This window comes from Rhinopithecus bieti, unplaced genomic scaffold (genome assembly GCF_001698545.2).
Source record: "Rhinopithecus bieti isolate Rb0 unplaced genomic scaffold, ASM169854v2 scaffold_73705, whole genome shotgun sequence".
Classification (NCBI taxonomy): domain Eukaryota; kingdom Metazoa; phylum Chordata; class Mammalia; order Primates; family Cercopithecidae; genus Rhinopithecus; species Rhinopithecus bieti.
This window is the reverse complement of record NW_016827262.1, coordinates 79,658-95,165: the sequence shown is the minus strand read 5'-3', so window position 1 is coordinate 95,165 and position 15,508 is coordinate 79,658. Positions and strand designations below refer to the sequence as shown.

The window sequence follows — 15,508 nt, the reverse complement described above, 5'->3', positions numbered from 1 at the left end:
AAAAAAAAAAAAAGAAAAAAGAAAAAGGAAAAAATTTATCAAAACCTGATCTCAAAATTCAGCAATTGTAAAATGTGGAGACAGGCCAAAAAAGATTAAAAAATTTAAAAAAAGAATGTTTCATATTTTATGTACCACAGTAATATGGTCATAAACTGGTTCACAAACCTACTTAGAGTCAAATAGCAAAACCGTCTTGTTACCGTGTTTAAATAATTACAGCCCAAAAGAAATTCATTTAACTGTTCACTGTTCTGATATATCAACTGCATAAAGAACTGCTAGAGCCAAGTTTCATCTATTACAGTGAGCTGTTCTCATGTCAAAAGACAAATTTTTTAAAAGCTAGGAGGGGATTAATTTTAAAGGACAACAGTCTTTGAAGTTCCTGGGAAAGAACATGTCTCATAGTACGTTGCTTTTTAAACACAAAAACAAAACTTAACCTAACCCAAAAGGGATACCTAAAAATCTTTGAAAATTACTAGTAACTTTGCAACTATAATTACATACTGGTAAAAATTTAAAAAAAAAAATCATTACTTTAGTTGAAATAAACACCCTTATCTTTAGGACCTAAAGAAGTGTCATCATTACCCTAATTAGTGACTATTCATGTAGTCAGTATTTATATAATATTCTTCTAAATTTCTTGAACGTTTTTCCTCTAAAAATCCTGATAAATTTTCGTTTTATCATTTTAAGTTTATATATTAAAATTAAGTGCAAAAAAGAAAGTTTTCCACTTCAGATTTCTTTAAAAGTTGAAAAGAAATTCTTAGTAAATAATATTCAATAATCCTGTCTGACTTTGTTATAAATCTATGCCAACATTTACTATCACAAGCCATAGGCATGCAATAAAAGACTATCTGTAAGCCTTCTGCACTTCAAATACACTACAATAACATACTTAAAAAACACTTTTAGCATTCAACAAATCTACATCATGTTCTACCATGATACAGATTTTTAGGGTATGGTTTCTCCAGCATTTCAATCACTTTTTATTAACTATCTTCCTAAGTTTCAATGCTATCAAGACTAGGGACTCTTCCATGAAACTACTTTTCCAAGTTTTAATAGCATTGATGTATATTTGCTAGCCCTGGGGTACATGAATTATTAAGCATAATTACTCATTTTTTTATTTGCATGCAAGATAAATTTAATTCACAATACGAAACATACTAAGCATACCTTTAACATGATGAACCAAGGACACAATGTGTTGAATAAATGACTCTGAAGTGCTTTTGCTGGCCTGTGGCAACTTAATGTGGTCAAAGATGGATCGGAACTCTTGCTCCTTCTTGACAGAATGGACAAGTGTACTAGCAAGCAGCCTGTCTTTAGTCAAGGAAGCAGGTCTGGAACATTGATAACACACACACACAAAATATACCATTGGTTTAAATAAAAAAAGGTATGTTCAGAAAGTTTAAGATAATTAACTGGAATATTAACTACCCACAGATTATTTACTGGGGATCAGTATGGAATTACCTGTTAGAATCATCAAGAGGAACAGGTGCCATTTTGAGTTTGACTTCAGGACGATGAGAATCACTCGCTATCATTTTGATCCTAAGTGGGCTTTCCTCTCTGAAGGTAGATTTTTCTCGTGCATCCAGATTCTTGTGTAGAGGGGGACTGTAATCAAAGAGGTCTTTGAGCTTTTCAGACTTTACCTGCTCAGGTGACTGAGTTTCTTTCTTTACTGTTATTCTTTCAGAATTTTTGTCTTCTTCTTTGTGCTTATCTTTTGTAGTGCTAGGCCTTTCCACTACATATCCAGTCTCTTTAAGTTTATAATTTTTTTCTTCTCTAAATCCATCACTTTCTCTATTGCCTTTCAGTGAAACTTTGGACTTGTACTTGAGTCCTTCCTCCTCAGTATTCCGGTGAGATGCAGTTGTAAAACTTTTACCCTGATCTGCGAGGACTGACTTCCTGAACTGTCTATAATCCTCTGTCTCCTCTGTGTCATCCCCTTCTGAATCATTAAACTTTTGTTTTCCAGACTCTTTATCACTGAAGTAATCTAGAGCTTCCTGATCTTCCCATTCTCCCTCTGCCCTCCCTTTCTCTGATCCTTTCTCTTTTGAAGCCTCTTTATCCCTGGTATTACCCCTATCAAGCAGGAATACTCTAGACTCTTCATCTGTGAACCTGCGAATAAGCAGAGAAGAGGATAGTAACTCTGGATTGCATTCATTGTAGATCGCTTCCATATTTAAATGTGTTGCCCAATCCCTCAGGACCAGCAAGAGAGAAAAAACCCTATTGAAAAGTGCTTTTTCAGACCCCACTTTTAAAAATCATTGAAAGCATCCATATAGAACTTATGTACTAACTTTTAAAATAAATTTACATTTGACTTCTGAAGTTTAAACAGTAAAGCCAACCAAAAACCTGTCCTATTTAGTCACAATCCACAATTCTGCACTATCACGAACTTCTAGAGATTGCCTGAATTTAATTTTTGAAGCTAAGAACCACTAAGGATAATACACATTATGTTAGAATTCTCTTGATAATTACCCCCCAAAATTCAGACTGTTTCACTTACTTATCTATTAATATAAACAGGAGTTCACACAAATGGATTTAAATACCATTCCGGTAATACTCTTTATGAGCATCACAAAACAGTTGATATATACTTGCTCTAGAAAAATAATGATTTCTGGCACTGTTTCATAGAAACTAATGATCAGTTCAATCATAAATTCTAGGTTGTGCAGTGCTATTCCACAAACAGCATGTTTCCTCTATTTTCTCACTTTTAAGTCAAATCACAATACATGAAGCAACCAATTTTCATTGTTAGCAACACTTGAGATCAGAATTTAAACAATGTATCTGTTTCAAATGTCATTAGTCAGTGAGAAATACCATTACCTTTTGTATAGTCAGGCTGAAATCATTAAATATTAACAGCCAGACTGTTTATGCCACCTAAGAACATGCAATATAGCTGCATTATTTATGTAGGTCACATTCTAATAATGAAAAGAACAAAATAAGCCTCCAATACTTTAATAAACTAAATTTCTAAAAGATCTACAGTTATTAACATATATCATTTAGTTATGCTCTAAGCTACTCAACTTCTCCTCATCTGTATTTTAATTCTGGACCAAAATGGTAAAATTAAGAGGAGAAACAGAAATTAGTGGGTTTTTTTCTTTTTAAAGAGACAGGGTCTTGCTCTGTTGCCCAGGCTGGAGTGCAGTAGGCACAATCATAGCTCACCAAAGCCTTGAACTCCTGGGCTCAAGAGATCCTCCCGCCTCAGCCTCCTGAGTAGCTGGATAAATTAATTTTTATTAAAACACTTAGCTTCCAAAGTTCACCAGATAAAAGTAAAAACAATTTGGAATTATCTTAAAATGAAGGAAGTCAAGAGTAAAACCGCTAAATATGTATCACAAATTTACGTCTTTTAATTCCAAATAGAATTCAAAGAACAAAAATAGTATTATACTGTAGATTCTGTATTTTAGTCTTTACCTTTTTAAGAACTTCCCAGTCTTTGCAGTTTCCTGATCTCCACCATCAGGATAAAATGAGGAACGGCCCCTAGACTCATCTCTTGGAGCATTCTGTGGTGCGATTGTCTTTGCAGGACTTCTTCGTGAAGGGATGTGATGAATTGGACTATTCTGAGAGGGACTGTATCGACTAGATCCATTTCCAACAGAACCAGACCCAGACCTTTCAGGACTATGCTGAATGGAATGTGAATGCTGAGAAGGAGTATTTTTTGCAGAGTGAACTGTACTGAGCATGGGAGCATCAGAGCAAGATGAACTCTGACTAGGTGGTGTAGCAATAGGTGAAGGACTATGGGGTGATCTAGGACTATTATCATAAGCTGAAAGGCCAGGCCAAATATCACCGGATGTGGCTGATGACTTATTAAATTCATCGATAGATTCAGATGGGTCATGTTCAAATGTATCTTTCGGTTCCTCCTGTGATTTACTTTTCAACGGACTCTCTTCTTGGGGTTCCCCTTCAGCTTTTTTGGTTTGTTTTTCCTGAGACCCTCGTCTTTTAGAAACAGGAGATTTGCTATATGGGGATGAAGAACGAGAAGAGGATGATCTTGGAGACCTAGAAGATCTATATGACCGGCGAGATCTGCTTCTGGATCTTTGAGAAGAAACGGATCTTCTTTTTGGACTCCTGGAACGTGAACGACCTCGTCTAGGACTCCTAGAGTGCCTTCTATTCCAGACAGGTCTATAACCACCTCGATGATATCTACCTCCTCCTCCTTGATAATACCCTCTACCCCTTCCTCTGTACCCGTAAGGTCGTCTCATTCCTCTATTATTTCTGTAATCACGACGATAATCTCTAGAATACATACGATCTCTACTACGAGACCTTGAATATGTTCTGGAACGAGACCTAGAACTAAAAATGAAATAAATATCAATGCAAGAAAAATAAAGCATTCCATCCTACCATTCTAAATATTCTGGTTGAATATAGCATGTAAATAAACGGTAAAGGTAAAAATAGACTTTTTTAAAAAAACTCATCTGTACAAAAGTTTATGGTTTCTAATCAAAAAGCCTCACTAAGGTAAATACTGAGAGAATACATTAAAGACCTTAAAAATGAAGGCACAAAACACACACACACGTGCGTGTGTTATATATACATCACACACATTAGGACATATTAGCAAATTGTAGCACATCTAGGCAAGCACTTAAACTGATAATTGTAAAAGAATATTTAATGGGATGACATAATATACAGTTAAATGGGGAAAAGATTACACAAAACTGTATCAGTGAGGTATTATTAATTAAATATATACATAAAATAAAGTTAAGCCTGGGGGAAAAAAAGAATAATCATCAACTACTATTAATTCTTAATGGGATTATGGTCATTTGTATTTTCAATTTCTGGTTTCTGTTTTCTATGCTAAGTATGTATTACTATTTAAAGAAAAATAACCAGAGTTGTTAATTTTTTAACAAAAAAAATTATTTTGTTAGAATTCAAAGAATCAAAGTTGGAAATGAGAAACTATAAAACAATACGCACAGATTTTTCACTGTCAAATTCTTGCATTACCCAATTCACCTCTTAACATTGTGGACAAATACAAAGAAAGCTACCATATATTATACAGTAAAATTTGAGACCTGGAGTCAGACTAACTGGATTTCAATCCAAGCTCTGCCATTTACTAGAGCTTGTTAGTTGGACATTCTCAATTTCTCGCTTACAATAAGGGTAACAACAGATCCATTTCACAGGGTTCTTTGAGAATAAAATACATTTTGGGGTTTAGCACTGTGTTTAAGATACGCATTCAACAAATAATAACTGATATCATTATTTTAAAAATTTAAAGCACATTAAATCACCTGTATCGCTTCTTTCTAGAATGAGATCTTGATCTTGATCGAGAACTAGACTGTGATCTAGACTTTGACCTTGAAGAATGTGATCTAGAATTGGAGCGACCCATTTCTTTTCTCCTAATCAAATGATAGGGCAAAAAAAGGTTAAAATTACAATATGATTTTTAAAATTTTACGTTATTTATTTTCAGATAAAATTTGATTTTCACAAAAGCTTCTCAAAGGCTATTATTCACCATCATTTTCAAATCAGTATTCAGAAGACAAGTCAATTATCCCTGACTAAAACTGTTTTCACCTGCATGATAGATACTGTAGATTAAAGACACAACTGAAGATTTTTATGGACTGCCCCACTTATGTGCCTCAATCCAAAAAGGCAGCAGCTGCAGAAGCCGGAAAGAGCAATGAGATCAGACTGCAGCAGCATGTTATGTGTTATTCCATGCCCAATACAAATGCCTACCTCTCCTGTAAGAAAGATAAATAAATAATAAAGGTATTACAGATAAAGCAACTGAAATAAAATAAAGTGTCACAATACTAACAAAAAATAAACCTACTAGGCTGTTATCATAGTGCTTTATGGCCTTGAAAATGAGACTGAGCTGACCACTCCATATACACAATACTGTCTGGAGTGGTACTATATAGTATACAGGACACTAAGTTTCTGAACAGCTGGAGCCGTGGGTCTGCTCTCAGTACTCATGACTCCAGAATAAAGTGGACTTTTGTGACAATGACTAGTTCACCCTGAAGCTTTCTGTTAAGAAGATATAAGAAGAATAAAAGATAAAGAATTGGAGGGATTACTTCAAGAAAGATATATTAGAACTACAAGAAAAAAAACTTGGGCACCAGTAGTTTAACTTTTCTAAACACTACATGGTATCCAATGCTATAATTAGACCTCAATGGGTACAGAAATCAGTAACTGTCAGAACTAATTGATTTATAAGATCTACTCCTCACAAAATTGAAAAAATATACATATATAGCAAATCACTGCATGTACATCCCAAATGTCACATTTTCAACTTTTCAATAATTGAGATATCTTAGCCTCTCTTCAACTTTTCAATAATTGAGATATCTTAGCCTCTCAAGCTTGTTTTTGCTGCGTAGAACTATTTTCAAATTTATACTAACTTACTCAAAAAGTATTCATTTCAATAAAAATCAACTTATTAAACTTCTAACAGCTTGCAATTCCCATAATACTTAAATAGTATCTCCTACAACCAAATATTTTTGAAGGCACTGATTTTACCTACCTAGACTTTGTTGAGTTTAATAAAATACTATTTGGAAGTACTAAGATTAATTCAGTTATAGAAGAGGTAATGGTAATACCTGGATAGCTCCTCATCAAACAATATAAATAACAAATTCGAGATGTTTGAGATAAATGCTGATTTCAAAACAGAACATAACTATCCTCTAATAGACTACCACCTTTGTCTTCTCTCACTCTTCTTCTGAATCCCAAGGGAGCAAGAAATACATAAAGACAGAAATAAAACATAGGTTCAGGGTTCAAAAAGGCAGAATAAGAATTCCACAACACAGAAGAAAGAAATTTAGCATTAACACAGAGAGATCTGATACCTCGCAGAACACAAATTTGGTTTAGCAACTGTAGTTTTGACATCATGAGATTGGCAAAAACCAAATTTACAGCCTGTAGAGGAAGGAATCTTGGCCACTGGGAACTGCAACATTCTAGTGCTATCTGATTTCAAAATTCTGTCCTCCCAAACATTTTAACAGAACATAAATATGTAATTTACATTCATTGTGATCAAATTTACTTTAAGATATTTATTTTTATCCCACTCTGAGATAATCAGACACACTGTAAGAAGAAACCAGAGCTGGAAATGATTTTGGAGATCCAGTCCAGCAATAAGGCAACATTCTTTTCCACTGTATTAATCTGTAAATAAAACACTATGGTTTACTAAGAGCTAGAGATGCTGTGTTGTGCTGTATCTCCAGAATCTCTGTTCTTGGCTCTTGAGGCTTTTTGGATGGTAATTTCTGTTAAGGTTTCATGAATTCTGTAGGCTTTTCCAGTCAACAGGATGTAGTTGGGCTTGTGGCACATTGTGCACATAAGCACAACAGGTATTTAATAAGTAACTATCAAATGAATGCATTCCCCAGAACCTGGATATTTTTTAAAGCAGCAAGTTTATTTTAAAGGTTTGTGTTTTGCTTTGCTTTTAATAGCTACACCTGAAACTTCAAAACTAATGGAAAGAAAGCATGCCTATCAAATAGCAGTCTAAAAGAAATGGATATCTTCTGCTCTACTGCAAAAATACACTTAGGAAAAAAGCTAAGAAGATGGTCTCTGCATTTAAACTACATGAATTCAAATTCCTTAAGCTCTCTGAGCCTGTTCCTCAACTGTAAAACGAAGAAAATAACAGTGCCTACTTCGCAGACTTGTAGAGGACTTAATGAGTTGATAAACTTAATTCACTTAATACACCTAACACATAAGAAGCAATCAATTTGAATTACCTAAACACTACAGTAGAAACAAGTTATGAATCTCCTCTTGTTTACATTAGGGAAAATGGGTTAAGTAGCAGAGTTTATCTTGTATGTCCTGAGTCTTTTAGTAGATGTGTTTATAGAAATAGAAAAAGCAGGAACACAGCCTGGAAGAAGAGAGAAAAAGAACCTTTTCCCTAAAACTAACTTAGTATCTGACTTACTTCATACAAGTCACCAAAATAAACAAAAAACTGAATCATCAATTCAGTAGCGACATTTCCTCAAAAAAGTCAAAAGTGAAAACTAGAAAAATGAATGCTCTTTACCTTGGCTTTAAGCAGGATCAAGAAGTCAAGTGAAGTCTTTCAGATACTGTAAATATTCCTCCTGGAGAGAATGCTCTGAGAGATTAAACTCTAAATTCAAATTCCTAGCGAAGACAAAAAAAATTATTTTGATTTATGTCAAATTAAATAACCATTATTTACAATGCATATATTGGGCACTGCAATAAACTCTAATAAATGCACTTACAATTTCAGGGAAGGAAAAACTAATTCAGGAAATAGGAAACTTTTAAACATAAAAGCCTAAAACTCAACTTTTTTGTAAACCACAATGCAGTAGTGTATTACGAAACTGACAGCATCTTTTTAACTACTTGAATTCTAATTTTAGCAATTTGAGCTTTAGGAAACATGATATGTTGTCGTTTCATCAGAAAATTCCAAGGTAGCTAACATAATGCCATCTTGCTACAGGGGCAAGGTAGCACAAGACTGTAGTCCCAGCTACTTGGGAAGCCGAGGCAGAAGGAGTTTGACACTGTAATGTGCTGTGATCACACCTGGGACTAGCTACTGCACTTTAGCCTTGGCAACATAGCAAGACCCCATCTCAAAAAAAAAAAAAAAATGTAATCTATAATTTTCATAATGCTCTACTTTATAACATCTAAAATATGAGTTTAATGTTTTGCTACTTATTCTCTTTGGTACTTCCTTTCACACAATTTAGTTTCATGTAAAACGATTTTAAAATCCACATTAACAGCCATCATAGTAACTTCAAATTCTGTGCCTAAAAGCATCTTGATACATGTATATTCAAATAAAAGAACAGTCAGCAATGAAACTTTTATCTATTGAAAGTAAATATTCTTCCTAAAATAATTTATCATTACTCTGTAAATACACTTTGCACAAAATATTCAAGTTACCAATACTGAAAAGTTTAGCTCTGTGTATATTCACATCAAGTATGTGCAAAGGATAGTCTAAAGCACTAGGGGAACAGAAACTAAGGAATACAAGATTAATATACGGCAGCACTAAAAAGAATTCATGAAGAAGTTTAAATGGAAATCTGTAACTCTTACCAAGATCCAATTTTAAAAATAAAATGAGACTGGAAATACAAAGAAGAAATGGTAACATTAAACTGGTGAATCAAGAATAGTGTCTCCTAAAATATCCATGGCTCTCCAACTGGGGAGAGATTTGAAGTTCAGGCTAGGAAGGAGGAATCGGAACCTATTATGGGAAACATACTAAAAAAATAGTAAAGTCAAAAAGCCAAGTAAGGCTGGGTATAAAACAAAAGGATTTCTAAAGGCCATATAAGTTTGGTTTTTAAAATATCAAAACCCCAAGTGGCCAGAGGAAAAAAATGGCAGTATTTTAAACTGGAGTACTGTTAAAAAACTGTATTCTGACCTGGAAAGTCATTACTACTGATTCACTCCTAGAAGTGATACAAGGCTCATTTTAGCTAACATTTCCCTAAACAATTTCAAAAGACTAATTTCTATATATATCCAGAGAAGACTCAACTGCCAGATCTCTTTACTTCAAGTCATGATATTTTGAAGTTCAAAGAAAATAAACACTAGATATAAAAAACTGACAGAAGAGGGAACACAGGCTGTTAGACCAGTGGATATACATTCCTGTTCACAATCTATAAATATATTCAAGTATCCACACCAATAACTCAAATAATACACAAAATGTGATAAATAAATCAGTATCAAAGCTGATTAGTTCAGCTAATTTTTAAAAAATGAAAGTCTACATACAAAGCACAATACTAGTTACTATAGGAAATATGTCTATGTAAGTGGTCCCTGCCTTCCAAAAACCAAATCAAGAACAGATACCAGCAACAAATCATAGCAAACTAAACATCTAAATATCAACCATGTGCCAAGAACCGTGCTAGGTGACTTAAATAAAATAATCTCATATTTGATCCTGATAATCTCATGAGCTACGTATTAATCCCATCTTTCAAATAGAGAACTCTAAACTTTCCAAATAACTTGAAATAGGTGCCTTACATGCCAGACACTACTACTCTAATGCTGGGAATACAACATTTTAAGGAGGACTTTAAGTTCCCTACTCTCTTGAAGTTTTCAGAGAGAGGAAGACAGAAAACAAGAAAAAAATCAAATAGTGGCAAGTGCCACATTGGAGACGGGGGAAAAAGTACAAGTTGACATGCAGAGGAGGAGGGCAGGGGCACTACTTAGGTGGATCCTTGGGCCCTCTTTAAGGAGGTAACATTTGGGTCTAAGGACAGGGAACACAGAAAAGATCCACAGAGGGAAGAGCATACTAGGCAGAGGACACAAACTTAGCAAATTCAGGACAGAAACACCAATAAGAAGGCAACGTGATCAAGGAGTTGAGTGTATGAAATAAGGCAGCAGGAGGAGGAATGGACCAGATCAAACAGCATCTAGTAGATCATCAAAAGGGGCCAGGATTTTACTTGGTTGAGAAACCCTTGCAGGGTTTGCTTGGGTAAGTCACTCATCTGATTTCATTTTAAGATGGCTTCTATATAAAAAATAAACAGCAATGAAAAAAAGAGGCAAATTCAAGATGTGGTTTGTCAAAATGACTTGTTAATGGATTGTCAGGGGTGTGAAGTACAGAGAGTGAGGAAATCACTAGTGCCCTTAAATTCTAGGTTTTAGATTTAAACATCTCGGAGGAGAAGTTTGGGGGAGAAAACCAAAGATATGTTTGCCGTTTTTTGCGCCCATAGTCGGATTGTAAATAGTTAATCCAAAATTTGACTGAAATCTCCTGACTCCAACTCCAGTGCTCTCTCTTCAATACCCTAAAAGGTGCCTGAGGTGGCCAAAACCCAAATACAAAATTAAAAATGCCAAACTAATCTTCCCTTTATTACAACCAAGATCATTTAATAGATTCCCACTTGTATAGAGAGATTAGGAATAAATTGCAGTATGTATCTTTAGCCACTTGATACACTAACCAATGAGGAACACAGGATAAAATAAAGGTTTTACTTTTAAAAATAAGGTTCTTAAATATCTTAACAGAGCCTATCTTTCATGAAATAATACATAATGACCAGCGAGAACATAAGTGATCAGAAACCAGCTAGAAAACAATTATATCAGGCCAGGCATGGTGGCTCACCGTGTAATCCCAGCACTTTGGGAGGCCGAAAGAGCAGATCCTGAGGTTACGAGTTCGAGACCAGCCTGGCCAACATGGTGAAACCCCGTCTCTACCAAAAATACCAAAATTAGCCAGACGAGGTGTGCACGTCTATAGTCCCAGGTACTCCAGAGTCTGAGGCAGAAGAATCACTCGAACCCAGGAGGCGGAGATTGCAGTGAGCAAAAATTGCACCACTGCACTCCAGCCTGGGCAAGAGTGAGGCTGTCTCAAAAAAAAGAGAAAATTTGATCAGAGCAAAGAAACTAGGGCTCAACAAAATATCCAAGACAAAGCCACCCAAAATGAATTCTTTAAGATTACGATTTCAAGCATACTTGATCCTAGTCTTCATTTTAGCAGACTCAAGGAGTTTGGTCCCCAGGTTGTTGTAAACAAATTAATGCTATTTCCATCTTTTCAAATCCTAAAAATATAGCCCATGACTATTATTCCAGTAGACTAGATTCAAATCCTGGCTCAGCCATTAACTAACTGACCAACACTGAGCAAGTTAACTTAATCTGTCAGCTTCAAATTCTGTTGGTATTGTTTTGTTTTTTATGTTTTTTGTTTTTGTTTTTTTTTTAAGGTTACTAATGGTACTTTCTTACAAGTACAGGGTTAAATGAACTAAGGCACGTAAGCAGCTTAGTTTTAATGTTTGGCTCATGGTATACAATCTAGCATTAGCCATCATTATTGGTAAACCTTGTTTAGGTTTACCAATGGCTAAACGTGGTTAGCCTTTCTGCAAGCTAACCACGTTTACTTAAAATGATTCTTGCAGGTAAGGTTACCTTAATATTTTTGATACAGCATTAATCAGCATCATTTAGAAGTCTTTCCAGATATGCTTAATAAAATGTCTGGGCTGGGTGCAGTGGCTTACGCCTGTAATCCCAACACTTCGGGAGGCCAAGGCGGGCGGATCACCTCAGGTCAGGAGTTTGAGACCAGCCTGGCCAACATGGCCAAACCCTGTCTCTACTATAAATATGAAAATTAGCCGGGCGTGGCAGCGGGTGCCTCTAATCTCAGTTACTCTGGAGCCTGAGGCAGGAGAATCGCTTGAACCCGGGAGGTGGAAGTTGCAGTGAGCCAAGATCATGCCACTGCACTCCAGCCTGGATGACAGAACAAGACACCATCTCAAAAACAGAAAAACTAGCCGGCCTTTGTGGCGTGCACCTGTAATCCCATGTAATCCCAGCTACTGGGGAGGCTGAGAATCACTTGAACCTGGGAGGCAGAGGTTGCAGTGAGCCAAGATCACGCCACTGCACACCAGCCTGGGCGACAGAGCAAGACTGTGTCTCAAAAAAAAAAAAAGAAAAGAAAAGAAAAGAAAATTAGCGGGACATGGTGGCAAGCAGGCGCCTGTAGTCCCAGCTACTTGGGAGGCTAAGACACGAGAATCGCTTGAACCAGGGAAGCGGAGGTTGCAGTGAGTCGAGATGGCGCCACTGCACTCTAGCCTGAGCTACAAAGCGAGTCTCTGTCTCAAACAAATAAATAAAATCAAAGTGTTTGAAAACTCTAAAATACTACACAAATACAGGCTAGTATTATGTTCGTGTTAGTATACTGGTTGGTTTTCAGCCTTAGGGACAGTCAGAAGATATTAAATGCTATGACTGAGGTAACACTTATTACCTGAGTGTAAACAACAAATTCATATCCAACAAGTACCCAGAGATTTTAGCTTCTTAATTCCCTCTTCTACTTATTTGCTAAATAACAAATCACTGTAAATTACACAGCTGAAGTCAGCTAGTGTGCAACTACTGATTTCCAAAGTAGTTTCCGTAAACTCCCAACCCAAGCCCTACACAGAACTGATAAAACTTTCTCCATTTCTAAGTCTTCTCATCACATAGTTAACCTCGTACAGCTTGCTGCCCACAAAAGTTTAATAAATTCAACCGAGGACGGGGACAGGGGCTCACCCCTGTAATCCCAGCACTTTGGGTGGGCCAGGCGAGTGGATTACCTGAGGTCAGAAGTTCGACACCAATATTGTGAAACCCCATCTCTACCAAAAATACAAAAATTAGCCGGGTGTGATGGCGGGCGCCTGCAGTCCCAGCTGCTGGGGGGGCGGGGCGGGGGGCTGAGGCAGGAGAATCACTTGGACCCGGAGACGGGAGGTTGCAATGAGAAGAGATTGGGCCACTGCACTCCTGCCTGGGCGACAGAGCGACATTCCGTCTCAAAAATAAATAAATCAATCAACCAGACCTGAGCTGAGCCTACCAGTGGGCCTATCAGACCTACAGGTCTATCACCAAGTCTTACAATACCTCTGTTCTCCAAAGTCAAGAAGAGCTCTGGCTAAACAGTTTCCTTTGCCACCATTTTAATTACCTGAATTAAAGAAGATATTTCAGTGTTCACCACAATGTAATGGTTAAAGTATGATATCACTAAGAGAAGATGCTCCAAGGTTGTTTACCATGAGCTACCTTTTTTAAGTAACAAGGTCTCGCTCTGTTGCCCCCGCTGGAGTGCAGGGGGACGAACATAGCACACAGCAGCCTCAACTCCCGCCGAGGAGTCACTTTTCCTTCCCATCAAATTATTTATCCTGAATTGGTTATGATCAAAAATGCACAAACCTTGTAGCAGTTTTTCCTACGTAAAGGTTATTTACTGCCTAAACAGTATCCTAACCATTTCAACTAGAGTCGAACTGAAATGAGAATTCACACGAGGAACAATAAATTTTGTTTTGCTTTGTAATACCAAAAAATTTGAAAGACGCTGTTGCAATGAGGTACAAGTCTGAAGTTGTTCATCTTTTTCATCAGTGTTAGCCACACTTGCTTTCAACTTGTCTTAATTTTTTTCCAATTCTAAAATGCTTTTTCAAAAAGTCTGAGGTAGCAAAGTAGCTGCTGGTACTTCAGCTTGATTCTGAAGAAATAAATTTTAAAAGCGAATCTTAAAAGCCAACTCATGAATTTAAAATGAAGGCAAAGTCCAATTCGCCACTCCCACCCATTTCTCACACCAGCTGTCTACCAATTGTGGCTGCAACTTTTCTGACACGACTAAATGGGCTGAATCACTTGCTGAAAAGACTCGGCTTTGCAAGTACTCGTGAAGAACCGCACTTTCAGCCGGATGGGGCAGAGCCAGGCTCAGAACCACCAGCTAAGACCCAATCCCCTCGCTAGGGAAACGTAACTAGGCAACCACCACAAGTCAACAGCGCGCGCTAGCTTCAAAACAGCGGGTTGCAGCGGGTACTGAAATTAACTCCAGAGAACTAGGGTTAGCAGCCAGGGGCAGAACAGAGCCCTAAAACCTAGTAGCATCACAAAAATGAGGCATCAACTGACGGGTAGTCTGAAGCCAGGGAGGAGTTTTAAAGACCACGAGAAAAGGGGTAGACTTACTCAACGCACTTTGCTGCGGGTCACAGTTATTTTTCTCAAAACCCCAAAGGCCAGGAAGAAAGGTGGCAGTCCTAACCAATGAGAGGCGGACACAAGTTGCACCTCCCGCGGCCGTCGGTGCCGTAGGCGGGGTAGAAAGAAAGGGACGAGCGCGCGTGCGCGGAAGGCTCAGTCGGGCGCGCGCAGAGATACGGGCTGAAGAAATGGGGGAAGGGTGGAAGAGGAATATATGCGCACGCGCACGGAAGGCCGCGCGGGCTCCGGGTCTCGAGCCAGGTTCGCAAACACGAGCGCGCGCGCCGTTAGCACTGCTCAGCGCCCCCGCCCGGCCTTTTCGGCCCGTAGTGCCTCGAAAACCTGAAGGAAGCTGACGAAAAAACGCATAAATAACGGCGCAACGTCTCCTTGGTTCTCCTTTTGCCGCCAACCCGTCACCACCCACAGAAGAGTCAAAAATATGGCCTGTCCTCGGTCTTCACTGCCTCTTGAGTAACTTGAATACAGCGCGAGGCCTACCTGACACGCCGAATCGCGGTTCCGGGGATTTATCTCCGTTGCAACCACACAGCGGCCATTTCCCGACTCAAGAACGCGAGGAAAACCATAGAGGTACCTTCGACGCGCTAGCTCGTCTCCGTCACTTCCGATCTGGGGCGTGGCCTCGGGTGCCCCTAAATATGCGGGCAAGCCCCGCCCACCCTTCCTCTCTGGTCCGGCTTCCTGGCTG

The 15,508-nt window shown here is 37.8% G+C and overlaps 1 protein-coding gene across 6 annotated transcripts in view; it reads right to left on the bottom strand.

The window, feature by feature from the left end:
• BCLAF1 (BCL2 associated transcription factor 1) overlaps window positions 1-15,446 on the bottom strand; it is a 33,656-nt gene extending 18,210 nt beyond the window's left edge. For 3 of the 6 annotated variants that reach the window (XR_001883762.1, XM_017863740.1, XM_017863742.1), the window contains exons 1-6: window positions 15,298-15,446; window positions 8,231-8,334; window positions 5,400-5,513; window positions 3,517-4,428; window positions 1,507-2,172; window positions 1,201-1,370 (exon numbers count right to left, since the gene is read on the bottom strand). Coding sequence is in view for 5 of the 6 variants with exons in the window: in XM_017863740.1 (XP_017719229.1) it covers window positions 1,201-1,370; window positions 1,507-2,172; window positions 3,517-4,428; window positions 5,400-5,503 (1,852 nt within the window). In the remaining variant the exon portion in view is untranslated. The remainder of the gene's footprint in view (window positions 1-1,200; window positions 1,371-1,506; window positions 2,173-3,516; window positions 4,429-5,399; window positions 5,514-8,230; window positions 8,335-15,297) is intronic. The other 3 variants (XM_017863745.1, XM_017863744.1, XM_017863741.1) reach the window with 3 other exon arrangements.
• Between the last annotated feature and the right edge of the window lie 62 nt (window positions 15,447-15,508).